Below are 18,104 nucleotides of genomic sequence, written 5' to 3' on the forward strand. Positions count from 1 at the left end.
TTTAATTTTTTATGTTTTATGTGTTGTAAACATTTTTTGATTTTCTATTTTTTATTTAAGTGTTTATTTAATAAACACCTTATTTAATTTTTTTAAATTTACATGTGTAAATTTTTTTTCTTGTTTTATGTCTTAAAAAAAATTATATATATATATATATATATATATATATATATATATATATATATCGTGGCTCAGGTGGATAAGGCGCCATACCATAAATACGGGGACCCGGGTTCGATTCCGACCCGAGGTCATTTCCAGATCCCTCCCCGTCTCTCTCTCTCCCGCTCATTTCCTGTCTCTACACTGTCCTATCCAATAAAGGTGAAAAAAGCCCAAAAAAATATCTTTAAAAAAATTTTTTGAATCTTTTACATTTTGACATTTAAATTTTAAATTTATTCACAAAGACAATGAATTAATGGTAGATGAATATATTGTACACTTTACTGATGGACAAACATTACAATCCTTATACAGAATTCTGCATTTTAATATTTCTAATTAAATATACTGTAACATGTATAACTATAATAATAACAACAGTAACAACACAAACACTTATGACGTGTTTTTCACAAAATTATAATATTACATTTTAAAAGCATCATGTGGTGTCACTCAAACAATTTGACAATCTGGGACAGAGACATAAACAATTTTTTTTTCTCGAGCAGTTGATGTGATGTGGTTGGATGTTACTGTACCGTCACTCACCGCTGTGCTGTGCTGCATCTCTGCAGAGAGGTGGCTCAGATCGATCAGTTCCTGCAGGAGACGGCGGCACGTGAAGCCAGCGCTAAAGTGCGACTGCAGCAGTTCATCGAGGAGCTGCTGGAACGAGCAGACCGAGCAGAGAAACAGCTCCAGATCATCAGCAGCTGTGGAACCACGCCGAACGGGAGCCTGGGCCACTGCAGCCTGCAGGGCTCCAAATCCAGTGGGCGACAGGTAACGAGATGGAAAAACCCTCCACGTCACCAACGATCAGGAATTTGTTCAAGTTTAATTTAATCCCAGTACCCTCTCGTTCAGATTCAGGGTTCATTCTTATCATGATCCAAAACTGTACTCAATTTGTAATTGCTACAGATTACCCATAATGCACCTTAAATATTTATCAGGTGGTATTTTGAACACAATCTGATCATATCATCAGTTTAAAGTGCTTATTAGGGGGACTTCAGGATACATGAGGACACGAGATATGTGTCACAATATCACGATATCTTCTGGCAACTTCTATGGACGCCTCCGTCAACACTACCACCAAGTCCAATTCGTACTGGTACTCATATGTATGTCAGAAATACCCTTAGAAACATATTTTCAGATGATATTTGACCTTGCTGTGACCTTGAGCCTGTTTGGATCAATTCCAAAATCTAGTCACTTCCTCTTCTGGTTACAATGGGAATTCTGTATAAATCCTACAAACATTCAAACACTCACTCTGGAGATATCACGCTAACGAGAATCTCAGATGTTACAGACGACACGAAAAAAAAACACTACAACCGTAACCACTTCGGTTCTGAAGGTGGAGGCATAAAACTAACTATGAGAAACTGAATTAATACTTTTATTTCATGTCTGTAAAAAGGCATTTATATTTTGTATGTTTAAAAAAATGCAAGACAGAAAAAAAGAAAAATACCTAAATGAAAAAGACACTATTTTTGTACAAAGTGGATTAGTGGAGGGCTTTTTTAAACTTGTTTCTCATTTTAGAAACGTGAAATGGATATAAAGGTGTTTATAATGATCCGTGTATGATTATATTTTGTATGATTATCCGTTGATGTCGTGAGTAAATCAGGCATGCGTTAATCACTTGAAGCTCGGAGTGTCAGTGATCTGTAATTTTCTGATTAATTTCTAAATCCAGAGTGTGAATTATATATTCAGGCTGGAGATGAAAACACTGTGACAGAGGAGAGAGTCGAGTCATATGTTTGTGGTTTAACATCACCGATCTTCTCTGTGACTCTCGATACACTTGCTCTGAAGAACATCGTTAAAATGTTCAATATATCAGTAAATTATTTTAAAAAAAGCTTTCTATCGGTTCTGATCAGACAAAAAAAGCATTGGCAGTTAAATATAATTAAATTGTAGTTAAGGATTAAATCTCTTCAAGCTAAACACGATTTAAGTGACAGAACTTTTGCATCACTGCTACAATGCACCACGTTCTAACGTCTGGTTTTCCAAGATGGCCGCCATCATAAATAACGTTCCTGCATTCAGCTCGACAATGAAGTTTACACTGACCATATCGTCTTGTCTGATGTGGCTAATAATCACTACTGCACTACTGTAACTCTGTAATATTTATGTATTTGTTTAAAAAAAAAGAAAGCAGATGTTACTATCCACCTGAGCTCTGTGAGAAGTCAGTCTGATTCACAGCAACATGCTCAAGTGCTCCTAAATGCAAGCCATGACCTACATTCCCCCTTCCCCATGATAAAAAACCAGTATTCGGTGTGTCAGGAGGAGGCCACGCTATATACGGAGCACGCTGTGATTTGGAACAGGGCCGAAGTAGAGCACAGGGAAGAGGGATGAGAAAATGCAGCACTGAAAAAAAGTCAAGACAACTGAGCAATAAATATCTAAAAATATCTAGGACAGTTTTAAAGAAATATTGTCCTTGAACTCTGGACTAATTTATTCTAACTAATTTATGTTTCCTTGCAAAAAAAGGCATTAATGAGAAAAGTCTGGAAGATAATCAACAAACAAATCAAAGCTGGTTCACTATGAGTTAGCATTGTTGCTTTCGCAGCTTTGTGATTCAGCGCTCTTTATAAAGTTATCTTGATTAACACAACTTGGCTGAACGTCTAACTTCCTGACTGTCTGCGTATCGCTGCCTCTCTTTTATCGTGGAATTTATAGTCAATAGAGATGAAAGTCTTCTGGGATTTCCCGGAATTCCAGGTTTTTAGATTTTCCGCCGGATTTTTTCTGCTAATGATCCAGAAATCCGGATATTTGACAAAAGTCTTGAAAACCTCCGGTTTTCCGAATGGAGAAATTTATTTTTCGGATTTTTCGCGTTCCTTGATGCGGCGTAATACTTCGCATCGTCCTTGCCTGGGCACGGTCCTTAAACAGCCCAAACATAGTTCATTGATTTAAAGACAGATGTTCTTTGTTAACGCGTGCCGGAGCTCGTTAGACGCGTGCGACACAATCACGCTAGAAAGCATGTTCAAGCTGCCAGTGTAGCTGCAGTCTTTTTAGTTGCGAAGTACGAGTATTTTCTCTTGTGTTAATAATTCGCCGTGTCAAAACAAGCAAAACTTTCCTCCTTCTTTCGAAATGGAGAGGTAAGCAATTTATTATATATATTTTTCCTGTCAAAGTTGCATTTTGTGGTTTCGAAGTTAAGTTTTAGTGCCATTTCTAGAACACAACATCAAGAAAACGTGGAAGAAACAGCAATAATGGAAGAGCCGGTTTCTAAGCTGCCTAAAACTAGCAATAGTAATTATTTTTTGTTACATAATGCACTCAGGCTGCCAGTAAGTGTGTGACACACACACACACACACACACACACACACACACACCCTACGCCCCTGATTTATATTTGAAATTTGGTATTCATTGGTGTGTTTAAATTTACAGACAATACGAACTAATGTAAACAATTGGCTTCAACTCGCATAAATCTGAATTGGAAATGTTTAGTTCACTTTAGCTTCTGCAAACACACAACTCTACTAAAAGATTGATAAACGAGGCTTGATGTCCCCAACATTGAAACCTGAAAGCTTTAGAAACTCTAACAGACCTTTACTTTTTAACAGTACTGTTTTGGGATTTTGCTGAGTTTACCTTCAACTGTCTGATTTTTTTTTTTCAAAGTAATGAACTGTGTAGCAGGAAAATCACCGTGTTTTCTAAATGCACTCCTGAAAATTACTCATTAACTAGGGGAATTAAATTTGATATTTTTGACATGTGAATCATTAATGTACAGTACATGAAAGAAAAAGGCTTAAAAGTTATAACTTGTTTTAGTGAAAATAAGTACTAAAATGCACTAGAATGCAGGGTTTTGCGTGTTATGTTATTAAAATATTTTCGGGGGACATTGCCCCGCCCCCTCCCAATGCCCCACCCCCCCATTTCAGGGTTTTTTCCCTTTGCTTCACTTTCATCTCTAAGTCAAAATACGATACTATACTATTTTATTTTAACTATATTTCGTATTTTTCTGATTCTCTGTATTTCAGATTTTGGGGTTTTTACACTTTTGCACTGTAATGTTCATGCTGCAGGAGGTTACGTTACTAAATTTAGGAAGCTGCCCTCATAAAATTGATGGTGCTAACTGAGCTAGTGAAAGTAGTAAAGATAAGAAGACTAGGATTCAAAGGGCAACTGAGTTACGTAGGTAATCTAATAAAGGCTGTGGTGCTGTATGAGCTGGCTAAACTAATGAAGGTTATGGGTTTGGCACTGACTGAGTTTGCTAATCAAAGACTATGGTGCTAACTGAACTAGCTCATCAAATAAAGACTGTTGTGCTATGTGACTTAACTAATCAAATAATCTAATAAAGGCTGTGGTGCTAACTGAGCTAGCTAATTCAATTAAAGACTGTTGTGCTAAGTGAGGTAGCTAATTTAATAAAGACTGTTGTGCTAACTGAGGTAGCTAATCTAATAAAGGCTGTGGTGCTAACTGAGCTAGCTCATCAAATAAAGGTTTTGGTGCTATGTGAGCTAGCTAATTTAATAAATCGAATAAAGGCTGTGATGCAATGTGAGCTAGCTAATCAAATAATCTAATAAAGACTGTGGTGCTAACTAAGCTAGCTCATCAAATAAAGACTGTTGTGCTAACTGAGGTAGCTAATCTAATAAAGACTGCTGTGCTAACTGAGGTAGCTAATCTAATAAAGACTGTTGTGCTAAGTGAGGTAGCTAATTTAATAAAGACTGTTGTGCTAACTGAGCTAGCTCATCAAATAAAGAATGTTGTGCTAATTGAGCTAGCTCATCAAATAAAGACTGTGGTGCTGTGTGAGCTAGCTAATCTAATAAAGACTGCTGTGCTAACTGAGGTAGCTAATTTAATAAAGACTGTTGTGCTAACTGAGGTAGCTTATCTAATAAAGACTGTTGTGCTAAGTGAGGTAGCTAATTTAATAAAGACTGTTGTGCTAACTGAGGTAGCTAATCTAATAAAGACTGCTGTGCTAACTGAGGTAGCTAATTTAATAAAGACTGTTGTGCTAACTGAGGTAGCTAATCTAATAAAGACTGCTGTGCTAACTGAGGTAGCTAATTTAATAAAGACTGTTGTGCTAACTGAGGTAGCTAATCTAATAAAGACTGCTGTGCTAACTGAGGTAGCTAATTTAATAAAGACTGTTGTGCTAACTGAGGTGGCTAATCTAATAAAGACTGCTGTGCTAACTGAGGTAGCTAATTTAATAAAGACTGTTGTGCTAACTGAGGTAGCTAATCTAATAAAGACTGCTGTGCTAACTGAGGTAGCTAATTTAATAAAGACTGTTGTGCTAACTGAGGTAGCTAATTTAATAAAGACTGTTGTGCTAACTGAGGTAGCTAATTTAATAAAGACTGTTGTGCTAACTGAGCTAGCTCATCAAATAAAGAATGTTGTGCTAATTGAGCTAGCTCATCAAATAAAGACTGTGGTGCTGTGTGAGTTAGCTAATCTAATAAAGACTGTTGTGGTAACTGAGCGAGCTAATTTAATAAAGGCTGTGGTCCTAAGTGAGCCAGCTAATCTAATAATCTAATGAAGGCTGTTGTGCTAACTGAGCTAGCTCATCAAATAAAGGCTGTGGTGCTCTGTAAGCTCGCTAATCTAATGAAGACTGTTGCGCTAACTGAGCTAGCTAATTTAATAAAGGCTATGGTTTATGATATGAACAGTGAGGTAAATTAATGAAGCCTATATCTGATAACTGATGGGTTGCTAGAAACAGCACTGCTAAGAGACTCATCCACAGCGCTAACCCACGCTAACTAGTGCTGGAAGCAAATGAACAGAATAATATTTACTGAAACAACAATGTATGAAGAGAAATTATTTAAGATTTTCTTTTTTTTTTTATTTTGTAATAATCCTCCACCAAATCACAGACTTCTGCTCTTTTCCAAGTTCCGGTCTTGTGTTAGTGTTTATTTTTCATGATATATCTTTATATTTAGCTCCTGAGGTGTTCGGGTGTCGAATCTGAGTTGCTCCAAGACGCCTGAAAAGTGTTTGGAGATATTTTTGTTCTGCGCCTGCTTCTCTACCAAATGAGATGCTTGAGCGCTCAGCCTCTGACGTCTCCGTACCTCTGCGGGAGTTTTGTTTTGGTCTATTGTAGCTGAGAGGAATTTGTTATTTATTATTTATTAACTATTTGCAAACTGTGGAATTTTCTGTGTCGCTCTCTTCTGACACAGAGGAACTCCAGTCTCTCTGGCTCGAGGGGTGTGTACCAGGTCTCAGATCGACGCTCATCTCCCAGCACCGGGTGAGTCATACGATAGTGAATGAGTATGTGTACTATATATATATATATATATATATATATATATATATATATATATATATATATATATATATATGTTCCATGCCATTTATAAGACATGTTAATGAAGTCCCATGAAAACTTGGACCTTTTATTTAAATTAAAGCTAAAATGCATGCGTTTATTACACACTGTGCATTTATTATTTGCAGTTTTTAAAAATCCACCATAGCGATTTGCCTTTTATTTATTTTTTTAACCACCAAATCTGAAAAATTCACTGACACACCCTGCCCAGAGTTAATTATAAAATTATTAATTTGTATTTTTTTAATTTGTTTTATTAACATCATACTGATGTAGCTCTCAGTCAGTTTACAGTTCGTCACTTGCGAGAGTTTTATTTAACCAATTCATGCACCTTATTCACATTTATGGAGAATCAATTTATGGCTGTTTTTGGGAAAATACACTCACCGGCCACTTTAATAGGAACTTCTAGTTGATTCTAAGATTCCTGTTCTTGGCTGCAAAAATGGAACCCAATGTGTTCTTCTGCTGTTGCATGCTGAGATGCTTTTCTGCTCACCACGGTTGTAAAGAGTGATTATATCCTTCCTGGCAGCTCAAACCAATCTGGCCATTTTCCTCTGACCTCTTTTATCAACAAGGTGTTTGTTTCCACCCACAGAACTGTCACTCACTCAGTGTTTTTTTGTTTTTCGCACCATTCTGTGTAATCTCTAGAGACTGTTGTGTGTGAAAACCCCAGGAGATCAGCAGTTTCTGAAATACTCAAACCAGTCCGTCTGGCTCAAACCAACACCCATACCACAGAGAAAGTCACACTTTGAGATCCCAATTTTTCCTGTTCTGTTTGAAGTGAACATTAACTGAAGCTCTCGATTTGTATCTGCATGATTTGATGCATTGTGCTGTCAAGGGATTGGCTGATTAGAGAACTGCATCAAACAGCACGTGTATGGGTGTTCCTAATAAAGTTGCCAGCGAGTGTATAAGATTTAAATCTTTCTGTAATTTTCTGTAGTCCTGATTTTTTTCCTCTCAAGATTATTTTTCCTGTTTTCATTGCACATCTCAGGAATATATATATATATATTTTTTTTTACAAAATTCTAAAATAAACAAACAAACGGGCGGCACGGTGGTGTAGTGGTTAGCGCTGTCGCCTCACAGCAAGAAGGTCCGGGTTCGAGCCCCGTGGCCAGCGAGGGCCTTTCTGTGTGGAGTTTGCATGTTCTCCCCGTGTCCGCGTGGGTTTCCTCCGGGTGCTCCGGTTCCCCCACAGTCCAAAGACATGCAGGTTAGGTTAACTAGTGACTCTAAATTGACCGTAGGCGTGAATGTGAGTGTGAATGGTTGTCTGTGTCTATGTGTCAGCCCTGTGATGACCTGGCAACTTGTCCAGGGTGTACCCCGCCTTTCACCCGTAGTCAGCTGGGATAGGCTCCAGCTTGCCTGCGACCCTGTAGAACAGGATAAAGCGGCTACAGATAATGAGATGAATGAATGAAAACAAACAAACAAACAAACAAACAAACATCGTAATCAAGTCCATGGAAAGGATATTGCTCTGATTTGTTCTTGATGTTATTTTCTATTATTGTAATAATCTGTATTATGCTGTAGATTTAAGACAGCCATTTTTTATTCACATTCTAGATATGTTTTTAAACACATTAGGGTTTTTTAATTTAGGTGTTTGGGGTTTTTTGCTCATGGTATATCTACACTTGGCAATCAGTTAACTTTACAATATGATATTTAGGAGAAAATAAATCATACTCCTGCAATATTAAGTCATTTTTTTTAAAATCTGGATATGTTTTTAATAGCAGAGCCCTACAGGCAAAGAGTGTGGATACATAAAGAGACCCATCGAGTTTTCTGATGGTTTCGATCCTGTGCGTGCCACCATCCCAGTGTTAGTAATTACCGGTCCTACACACCGCCTAGTGGCCAGTGTTAGTAATTACCGGTCCTACACACCGCCTAGTGGCCAGTGTTAGTAATTCCCGGTCCTACACACCGCCTAGTGGCCAGTGTTAGTAATTACCGGTCCTACACACCGCATAATGGCCAGTGTTAGTAATTACCGGTCCTACACACCGCATAATGGCCAGTGTTAGTAATTACCGGTCCTACACACCGCCTAGTGGCCAGTGTTAGTAATTACCAGTCATACACACCGCCTAGTGGCCAGTGTTAGTAATTACCGGTCCTACACACCGCCTAGTGGCCAGTGTTAGTAATTACCGGTCCTACACCCCGCCTAGTGGCCAGTGTTAGTAATTACCAGTCATACACACCGCCTAGTGGTCAGTGTTAGTAATTACCGGTCCTACACACCGCCTAGTGGCCAGTGTTAGTAATTACCGGTCCTACACACCGCCTAGTGGCCAGTGTTAGTAATTACCGGTCCTACACACTACCTAGTGGCCAGTGTTAGTAATTACCGGTCCTACACACCGCCTAGTGGCCAGTGTTAGTAATTACCGGTCCTACACACCGCCTAGTGGCCAGTGTTAGTAATTACCAGTCATACACACTGCCTAGTGGCCAGTGTTAGTAATTACCAGTCATACACACCGCCTAGTGTTCAGTGTTAGTAATTACCGGTCCTACACACCGCCTAGTGGCCAGTGTTAGTAATTCCCGGTCATACACACCGCCTAGTGGCCAGTGTTAGTAATTACCAGTCCTACACACCGCCTAGTGGCCAGTGCTAGTAATTACCAGTCATACACATTGCCTCGTGGCAAGTGTTAGCCGGTAAAGAAATAACATAAAACAAAAGAGGCTGGCTAGGATAAGAAAATTCTACAACCCAGAAACAGATAGGAGCTCCGCTTTTAGGCAGTGTCTAAATCTGTATATTATAATTTAAACAAGAAGTGGTTTGGTGTTATAATTAGAAGCCAGACTGAATCCATATTATCCAAAGCTCTTTGCATTCAGAGACCCCAGCCTGCTTTCTGTTGATATTTACACATTTTATCCAGAAATATGAGATATGCAGTTCAGTTTTAAACATCTTGCTCATAGACCCTAGCCTGGCAGCTTTGGTGGTGCTGGGATTTGAACCCATGACCTCTGAGATATTGTTGCTTTGTTACCACATCTTCATGTTGACACCCGGCTGCGTCGTGAACATAATCGTTCACGTACTTTCTGATGGACGATGTGTGTTACTGGAGGATTCCACTAGAGGGCACACCAGAGAACTCAAAACTTCCAAATTTGCATCCATCCATTATCTGTCACTGCTTATCCTGTGCAGGGTTGAAGGCAAGCTGGAGCTTATCCCAGCTGACTGTGGGTGAGAGGCGGGGTACACCCTGGACAAGTCACCAGATCATCACAGGGCTGACACATAGAGACAAACAACCATTCACACTCACATTCACACCTACGGTCAATTTAGAGCCACCAATTAGCCTAACCTGCATGTCTTTGGACTGTGGGGGAAACCGGAGCACCCGGAGGAAACCCACACAGACACGGGGAGAACATGCAAACTCCACACAGAAAGGCCCACGTCGGCCACTGGGCTTGAATGCAGAACTTTCTTGCTGTGAGGCAACAGTGCTAACCACTACACCACCGTGCCGCCCCAAATTTGCATGATGTCAGCAATAAACATGACACTTGATGAGGTTAATATTTGGTGATCCTGCTTGTACACTGCCCCAGTGTTCATGCGTGAACAGTATTCACGCATTCATGCGTTCTGTGGATGCGTAGTGTTAATTTTTGAGGACCTCTACAACCGAGGCAATAAACAGACACAGGATATGCAAGGTACAGTGTCTTGCAAAAGTATTCATCCCCCTTGGTGTTTGTCCTGTTTTGTTGCATTACAAGCTGGAATTAAAATTGATTTTTTGGGGTTAGCACCATTTGATTTCCACAGCATGCCTACCACTTTAAAGGTGAAAAATTATTGTTTTATTGTGACACAAACAATAATTAAGACGAAAAAACAGAAATTTGGAGTGTGCATAGATATACCCCCCCCCCAAAAAAAAAAAAACAATACTTTGTAGAGCCACCTTTTGCTGGAATTACAGTTGCAAGTCTCTTAGGTATGTCTGTATTAGCTTAGCACATTTAGCCACTGGGATTTTTGCCCATTCCTCAAGGCAAAACTGCTCCAACTCCTTCAAGTTAGATGGGTTGCGTTGGTGGACAGCAATCTTCAAGTTATGCCGCAGATTCTCAATTGGATTGAGGTCTGGACTTGGACTAGGCCATTCCAAGACATTTAAATGTTTCCCTTTAAACCACTCCAGTGGAGCTTTAGTAATAGGTTTAGGATCATTGTCCTGCTGGACTGTGAACCTTTGTCCCAGTCTCAAACCTCTGGCTGACTCAAACAGGTTTACCTCCAGAGTTGCCCTGTATTTTGTGCCATCCATCTTTCCTTCAGTCCTGACCAGCTTTCCTGTCCCTGCAGATGAAAAATATCCCCACAGCATGATGCTGCCACCACCATGCTTCACTGTAGGAATGGTGTTCTCAGGGTGTTGGGTTTGCACCACACGTGGCATTTCCCATTATGGCCAAAAAGATCAATTTTAGTGGAGAGCGGAGCCCCAAAGGCATAGCATGTGGATACATAAAGAAACCCGTTGAGTTGTTTTCTTATGGTTTTGGTCCTGTGCGTGCCTACCAGCATACCAGTGTTATGTAATTGCCAGTCCTACACCGCCTAGTGACTAGTATTAGTAATTACCAGTCCTACACACCGCCTAGTGGCCAGTGTTAGTAATTACCAGTCCTACACACCGCCTAGTGGCCAGTGTTAGCCAGTAAAGAAATAACATAAAACAAAAGAGGCTGGCTAGGATAAGAAAATTCTACAACCCAGAAACAGATGGGAGCTCTGCTTTTAGGCAGTGTCTAAATCTATATATTAGTCTAATTTGACCAAAGAATCTTCTTCCATGTGTTTGGAGAGTCTGCCACATGCTGTTGGGCAAACTCCAAATGTGTTTTCTTGAGCAGTGGCTTTTTTCTGGCCACTCTTCCATAAAACCCCACTCTGTGGAGTGTACAGCTTAAAGTGGTCCGATAGACAGATACTCCCATCTCTGCTGTGGATCTTTGCAGCTCCTTCAGTGTTATCTTTGGTGTCTTTGTTGCATCTCTGATTAATGCCCTTCTTGCCCGGTCTGTGAGTTTTGGTGGGCGGCCTTCTCTTGTCAGGTTTGTAGTGGTGCCATATTCTTTCCATTTTGCTATAATGGATTTAATGGTGCTCCCTGGGATATTCAAAGTTTGGGATATTTTTTATAACCCAACCCTGATCTATACTTCTCCACAACTTTGTCTCTGACCTGTTTGGAGGCTCCTTGGTTTGCATATTACTTGCTTAGCAGTGTTGCAGAGTCAGGGTCCTTCCAGAACAGGTTGATTTATACAGACATCATGTGACAGATCATGTGACACTTTGATTGCACACAGGTGGATCTTAATCAACTAATTATGTGCCGTATGACGTGAATTGGTTGGACCATCTCTTATGTAGGGGTTTCATATGAAAGGGGGTGAACACTTATGCACACTCCAGATTTCTGTCTTTTCACCTTTAACATGTTGTGCATGTTGTGTAAATCAAATGTTGTTAACCCCCAAAAAATCCATTTTAATTCCAGCTTGTAATGCGGCCAAACAGGACAAACACCAAGGGGGATGAATACTTTTGCAAGACACTGGAGCCATCATGTTCATGCAAATGTGTAGATAAAAGCAACATTATCTCCACTGTAAGGCCTTATTCACTGAACCAGTCACGTAGCCAAAAAAAAAAGGTCAGAGCCACATAAGAGGCCACAAATTCCTGAATCATACCATACTGAGTAAAACAAAAAAGTTTCAAGACGTTTGACAGGAAGTTTTTGGGCTGTAAAAAGTGAGCAGTTGTTTGGTTTAGTGCAAATGTTGAAATTGAGAAGAAATAAAATTGCATTTCTGATTGATGCCTCACGCGACAACTCGGTCATTTGTACTGAGATATAATCGTCTATCCAAGTACCTATTAACTCACTAATACCCTTTATTATCAATCACTGACTTGTCGATAATATGGCTTTAATATAGAAAAGATATTTAATAGCACTGTAACAGCTAACGACCTTTCAGGGAGTTTCCTGAAAGGGATTTATCATGTGACTGGCAACCTCAGGGACTGTGGAGCTTTTGTTCATGGTGAGTGTTTTTATAGTCGTGCAGTGGCCAGTCATGCAGCCCTCTCCAAATCCAAACACTGGGATAAGTGCATAAATCTAACAGTAGCTCAGTGCAAGAGAGAATCATTTGCACGAGCGTGTTGCCATGGCACCCAGAGGATCACTTGTAAAGTGGACATACATCACTATACTGTGTTTCTTTTCTTCCTCATGTGCCAGTCCCTTTAAATCCGAGAGCATGGCTGTGGATAGTAATGTCTGAGCGGTGACTACGTGTCTGGCTGGAATGCCCAGTGGAAATTCTGCTGTAACTCCGGGGGAAAGAACATTCTTTTCCCATAATCCTCGACTATCCTTTAAGTTTCCACACTTATCTGAGAGCTGGGTCAATATGTCTTTAAATGGTCCTGGATGGAAGTGCAAACATCAGCCAAGAGACGGTCCATCTGTCTGGCCGGCTGAAAGAAAACAAAAAAACAGTTACGTTCTTCTGATCTTAAAAATCTTAATGCACTCAGAAATAAAAAAAAAAATGTTCAAGATCAATGTGAAGCATTTTGAAATGAAGCCTTGAACATAATAATAAACAAGTGTCATGTCATTATTATTATTATTATTATTATTATTCCCTGAGATGCTTTTCGAACCTTTTGTAAACCTCATGCCATTTTAGCATGGTATGAAAACCCTCTCGGATAAGACAGGCTGATTTTACGGCTGTGTCTTTAAAAATTAAATATGCAAATAGCTTCTCTCTGATTGGCTAACATCTTTCAACAAGAACACAGTCAGCCGCATCCAGGGAATTACTGGTGTGCAGTTTGAGAACGAGTCATTCTTTTTTATCAACTCTTTTTAGTGAGTCATTTGGACCAGTTTGCCAGTAGAACCAAGTCTTTTTTTTTTTCTAATTTAGCTGCTTCCAGTCAAAAACTTTGATATCATGATGCAGGATGAACAACAATGGGCTTGAACTGTTCGAAAGAATCAGTTCATGAAAATGAATCGAACTTCCCACCATGACACAGAATTGTTTTGCTACGGTTCTCAGGTCTCCAGATGCTCATGTGTGTGTAGTCCATGGTGATCTGAACTGTAGACAGTGATCCATCAGCTTCCAGTTCATGGCAGGACTGTGCCATGGTGGTTCCCAGGTTGTTCCTGACCATCCAAACTAATTTCCTTTCAGCTGAGGGTGACAGTTTGGGTTTTCTTAAAGCAAAGTGGCTTGGCAAAGTGACTACACCTCACAGTAACTTGGATACAATTGTTTGAACTGATCTTGGAATTTGCAGTTGTTTAGAAATGGCTCCAAGAGACATTCCGGAGTTGTGTATATCTGCAATCCTCTTTCTCAGATCTGCACTGAGCTCCTTGGACTTTCCCATTTTACTGTGTGTTGGTCAATCCAATGAGTGCTGTAAACAAAACCTTTTTATGAAGGCACAGAAAAGCTACCAGCTGTAGTCGGTCATGATCACTAATGCCGCTTTTCCACTACAAACGCGGCTGAGTCGGGCTGAGCCGTGCCGTGCTGAGTCGAGCTGAGTGAGGCTATTGGAGTTGCATTTCGACTACAACCGCGCTGAACCATGCTGGCTGGAAGTGGGTGGACACACTGGGTGGAGTTAGCGAAAGTGGGTGGACGTCACGTGATGTCGTTAAGCAGCGCAAACAGTGACATCAGTGAGCTTTTAAGCGGTAGTCTCACAACCCGGAGAGTAAACAATAAACATGGAGGACATGGAGTCGTTAGTGTTGCTGGTCTTGGTGCTGTGGCTTGTTGTCACCGACAACGCCAACAGATACTGGCAAGAGCGTATAGATGAGGCGAGGCGCATAAGGCTTCAGAAATTCTCGTAATTCGTAATTCTTCTTCTTCCGGGTTTACGGTGTTTACAGATCCCAGCGTGCTCGCGGGGCGTATGTGGGCGTGTGAGGACACTCCTCCTCACCAATCAGTGCACAGGGGAGTGTCTGCTCACGCCCCCAGCCTCACTCGGCTCGGTTTGGCTCGCTTCAGCCCCACTCCAAAACGGTGCAAGTTTTAGGGGCTAAGCAGGGCTGAAGCGAGCTGAGTTGTGCTGTTTTTTGGTAGTCGAAACGCGAGCCATGTCGGGCTGAAGTGAGCTGAAGCGAGCTGAAGTGAGCTGAAAAAGGGTAGTGGAAAAGGGCCATAACAGGAAGTTAAGAGACCTCGGCCTTGACAAGATGAGAGACATTTTGGAAGTTTCAGCACCTCTGAATTAATAATCTAAGTGAGCGTATGTAAATTTTTGACCCTGTATGTATAATTTTGACCCTGTGTTTTGTCTCGTCTCGTCTTCTTCCGCTTTATCCGGGACCGGGTCGCGGAGGCAGCAGTCTAAGCATGGAAGCCCAAACTTCCCTTTCCCCAGACACCTTGGCCAGCTCCTCGGGAAGAACACCGAGGCGTTCCCAGGCCAGCCGAGAGACATAGTCCCTCCAGCGTGAAGGAGGCCCCGGGGACCCTGTGTTGATTTCAGAAAACCCAAAGAAAATTAAAACTTGTGCACCAAATTCTAGTGTTTTTTTTTTGTATTAAAGATGTACACTGTACATTCTGCCACAGAAAAAGAACAGTTCAGAGAAATTACTGAAAGCCCAAATATTACCATGACATTCATATCCAAGATGACGTTCATGTCACTGTATGTAAACTTCTGATTACAACTGTCTGTGCACAAGCACTGACAAATTCAGCTTTTCCTGATGTCTCCTTTAAACATTTTCATTATTAAACGTGGGTTTTTTTTTTGTTTGTTTTAAAGAAAGGAATATAGAAATAGTATTACTACTGATTGTACCATGATGATTAACCAAGCTTGAGAGCCAAAGGGCATCATATACATGCCTTGCCTTATCCAAGAATGGATTAAAAAAAAAACAAGGGTTTATTTTAAATCTCGCACATTGTCGGTTTTTAGGGCATCTGGTCGGTCAAAGTCGGTGTCCCAGGCCTCAGTGGCAGGTTACGACAGTGACAGTGTGGAGTTGCAGGGCCTGGAGGGCAGTTTGGAGGCTCAGTACTACCACGGGCAGTGCCGTCCGGGAGAACCTTCACCTTACGAGCGCCGCAACTGGGGCCTCCGCAAACAAGCCATCCAGAACTGGCAGCGGCGGCCATACCGGAACAGCACAGAAGGCGAGGAAGGGGACGTCTCTGATGTGGCCTCACGCACCACCGAGTCTGAGGCAGAAATGTGGGAGCAGGAGAGGAGGGCGGATTGTCAGCAGCACTGCCCTCACCGCAGCGGCTACCGGCTGGGGACAGGTAACAACCGTTCAGTACAGGAAACACTGGGGGATAGCAGATGGTCATTCTGTGCGTCTCAGCAGTGTATGTGAGTCGGGAAAGTAGGTCAGTGTGAGTCCATTAATGTCAGCAGGCCAAAGAACAGCTAGAACTCGAGTCCCAGAGATGAGTAATAAACACAGCAACCCACTCGCTGACTCCAGATCAACCAGAGCGACATGGATGAATTATCTTTCGATTACGTTCATTATGTCTTATATTATATATAGTTAGTTTTTTTTTTTTCTTTTTTATCAGACATCTAATTTTTTTTTTTTTTTTTTAAATTAGATGTCTGAATGGATGAATTATTGTTAAAAGGATGCTTTTTTATTTGATTGTATTTTTTAATTAATTATGGCTCTAATCTGAGCATACACAGAATATAATTATTACATTTACATTTGCAAATCTTTCAATTTCCACTCCAAATGTACAGTGGTGCTTGAAAGTTTGTGAACCCTTTAGAATTTTCTATATTTCTGCATAAATATGACTTAAAATATCATCAGATTTTCACACGAGTCCTAAAAGTAGATAAAGAGAACCCAGTTAAACAAATGAGACAAAAATATTATACTTGGTCCTTTAGTTATTGAGGAAAATGATCCATATTACATATCTGTGAGTGGCAAAAGTATGTGAACCTTTGCTTTCAGTATCTGGTGTGACCCCCTTGTGCAGCAATAACTGCAACTAAACGTTTGCGGTAACTGTTGATCAGTCCTGCACACAGGCTTGGAGGAATTTTAGCCCATTCCTCCGTACAGAACAGCTTCAACTCTGGGATATTGGTGAGTTTCCTCACATGAACTGCTCACTTCAGGTACTTCCACAACATTTCGATTGGATTAAGGTCAGGACTTTGACTTGGCCATTCCAAAACATTCACTTTATTCTTCTTTAACCATTCTTTGGTAGAACGACTTGTGTGCTTAGGGTCGTTGTCTTGCTGCATGACCCACCTTCTCTTGAGATTCAGTTCATGGACAGATGTCCTGACATTTTCCTTTAGAATTCACTGGTATAATTCAGAATTCATTGTTCCATCAATGATGGCAGCCGTCCTGGCCCAGATGCAGCAAAACCGGCCCAAACCATGATACTACCACCACCATGTTTCACACATGGGATAAGGTTCTTATGCTGGAATGCAGTGTTTTACTTTCTCCAAACATAATGCTTCTCATTTAAACCCAAAATTTCTATTTTAGTCTCATCCGTCCACAAAACATTTTTCAAATAGCCTTCTGGCTTGTCCAAGTGATCTTTAGCAAACTGCAGATGAGCAGCAATGTTCTTTTAGGAGAGCAGTGGCTTTCTCCTTGCAACCCTGCAATGCGCACCATTGTTGTTCAGTGTTCTTCTGATGGTGGACTCATGAACATTAACATTAGCCAATGTGAGGGAAGCCTTCAGTTGCTTAGAAGTTACCCTGAGGTCCTTTGTGACCGCGACGACTATTACATGCCTTGCTCTTGGAGTGATCTTTGTTGGTCGACCACTCCTGGGGAGGGTAACAATGGTCTTGAATTTCCAACATTTGTACACAATCTGTCTGACTCTGGATTGGTGAAGTCCAAACTCTTTAGAGATGGTTTTGTAACCTTTTCCAGCCTGATGAGCATCAACAACGCTTTTTCTGAGGTCCTCAGAAATCTCCTTTGTTCATGCCATGATACACTTCCACAAACATGTGTTGTGAAGATCAGACTGTGATAGATCCCTGTTCTTTAAATAAAACAGGGTGCCCACTCACACCTGATTGTCATCCCATTGATTGAAAACACCTGACTCTAATTTCACCTTCAAATTAACTGCTAATCCTAGAGGTTCACATACTTTTGCCACTCACAGATATGTAACATTGGATCATTTTCCTCAATAAATAAATGACCAGGTATAATATTTTTGTCTCATTTATTTAACTGGGTTCTCTTTATCTACTTTTAGGACTTGTGTGAAAATCTGATGATGTTTTAGGTCATATTTATGCAGAAATATAGAAAATTCTAAAAGGTTCACAAACTTTCAAGCACCACTGTAGCTGATCAGCGAAA

General features: G+C 40.6%; 1 protein-coding gene across 1 annotated transcript in view; it reads left to right on the forward strand.

Annotated features, from left to right (window-relative positions):
* fbxo41 (F-box protein 41) overlaps nt 1-18,104 on the forward strand; it is a 48,439-nt gene that overhangs the window by 17,498 nt on the left and 12,837 nt on the right. Inside the window, exons 2-4 of the mRNA XM_060915966.1 lie at nt 747-954; nt 6,449-6,519; nt 15,677-16,023. Of these exons, the coding sequence (XP_060771949.1) occupies nt 747-954; nt 6,449-6,519; nt 15,677-16,023 (626 nt within the window). The remainder of the gene's footprint in view (nt 1-746; nt 955-6,448; nt 6,520-15,676; nt 16,024-18,104) is intronic.

The sequence above is a fragment of the Neoarius graeffei genome, chromosome 3 (genome assembly GCF_027579695.1).
Source record: "Neoarius graeffei isolate fNeoGra1 chromosome 3, fNeoGra1.pri, whole genome shotgun sequence".
In the NCBI taxonomy this organism is placed as follows: domain Eukaryota; kingdom Metazoa; phylum Chordata; class Actinopteri; order Siluriformes; family Ariidae; genus Neoarius; species Neoarius graeffei.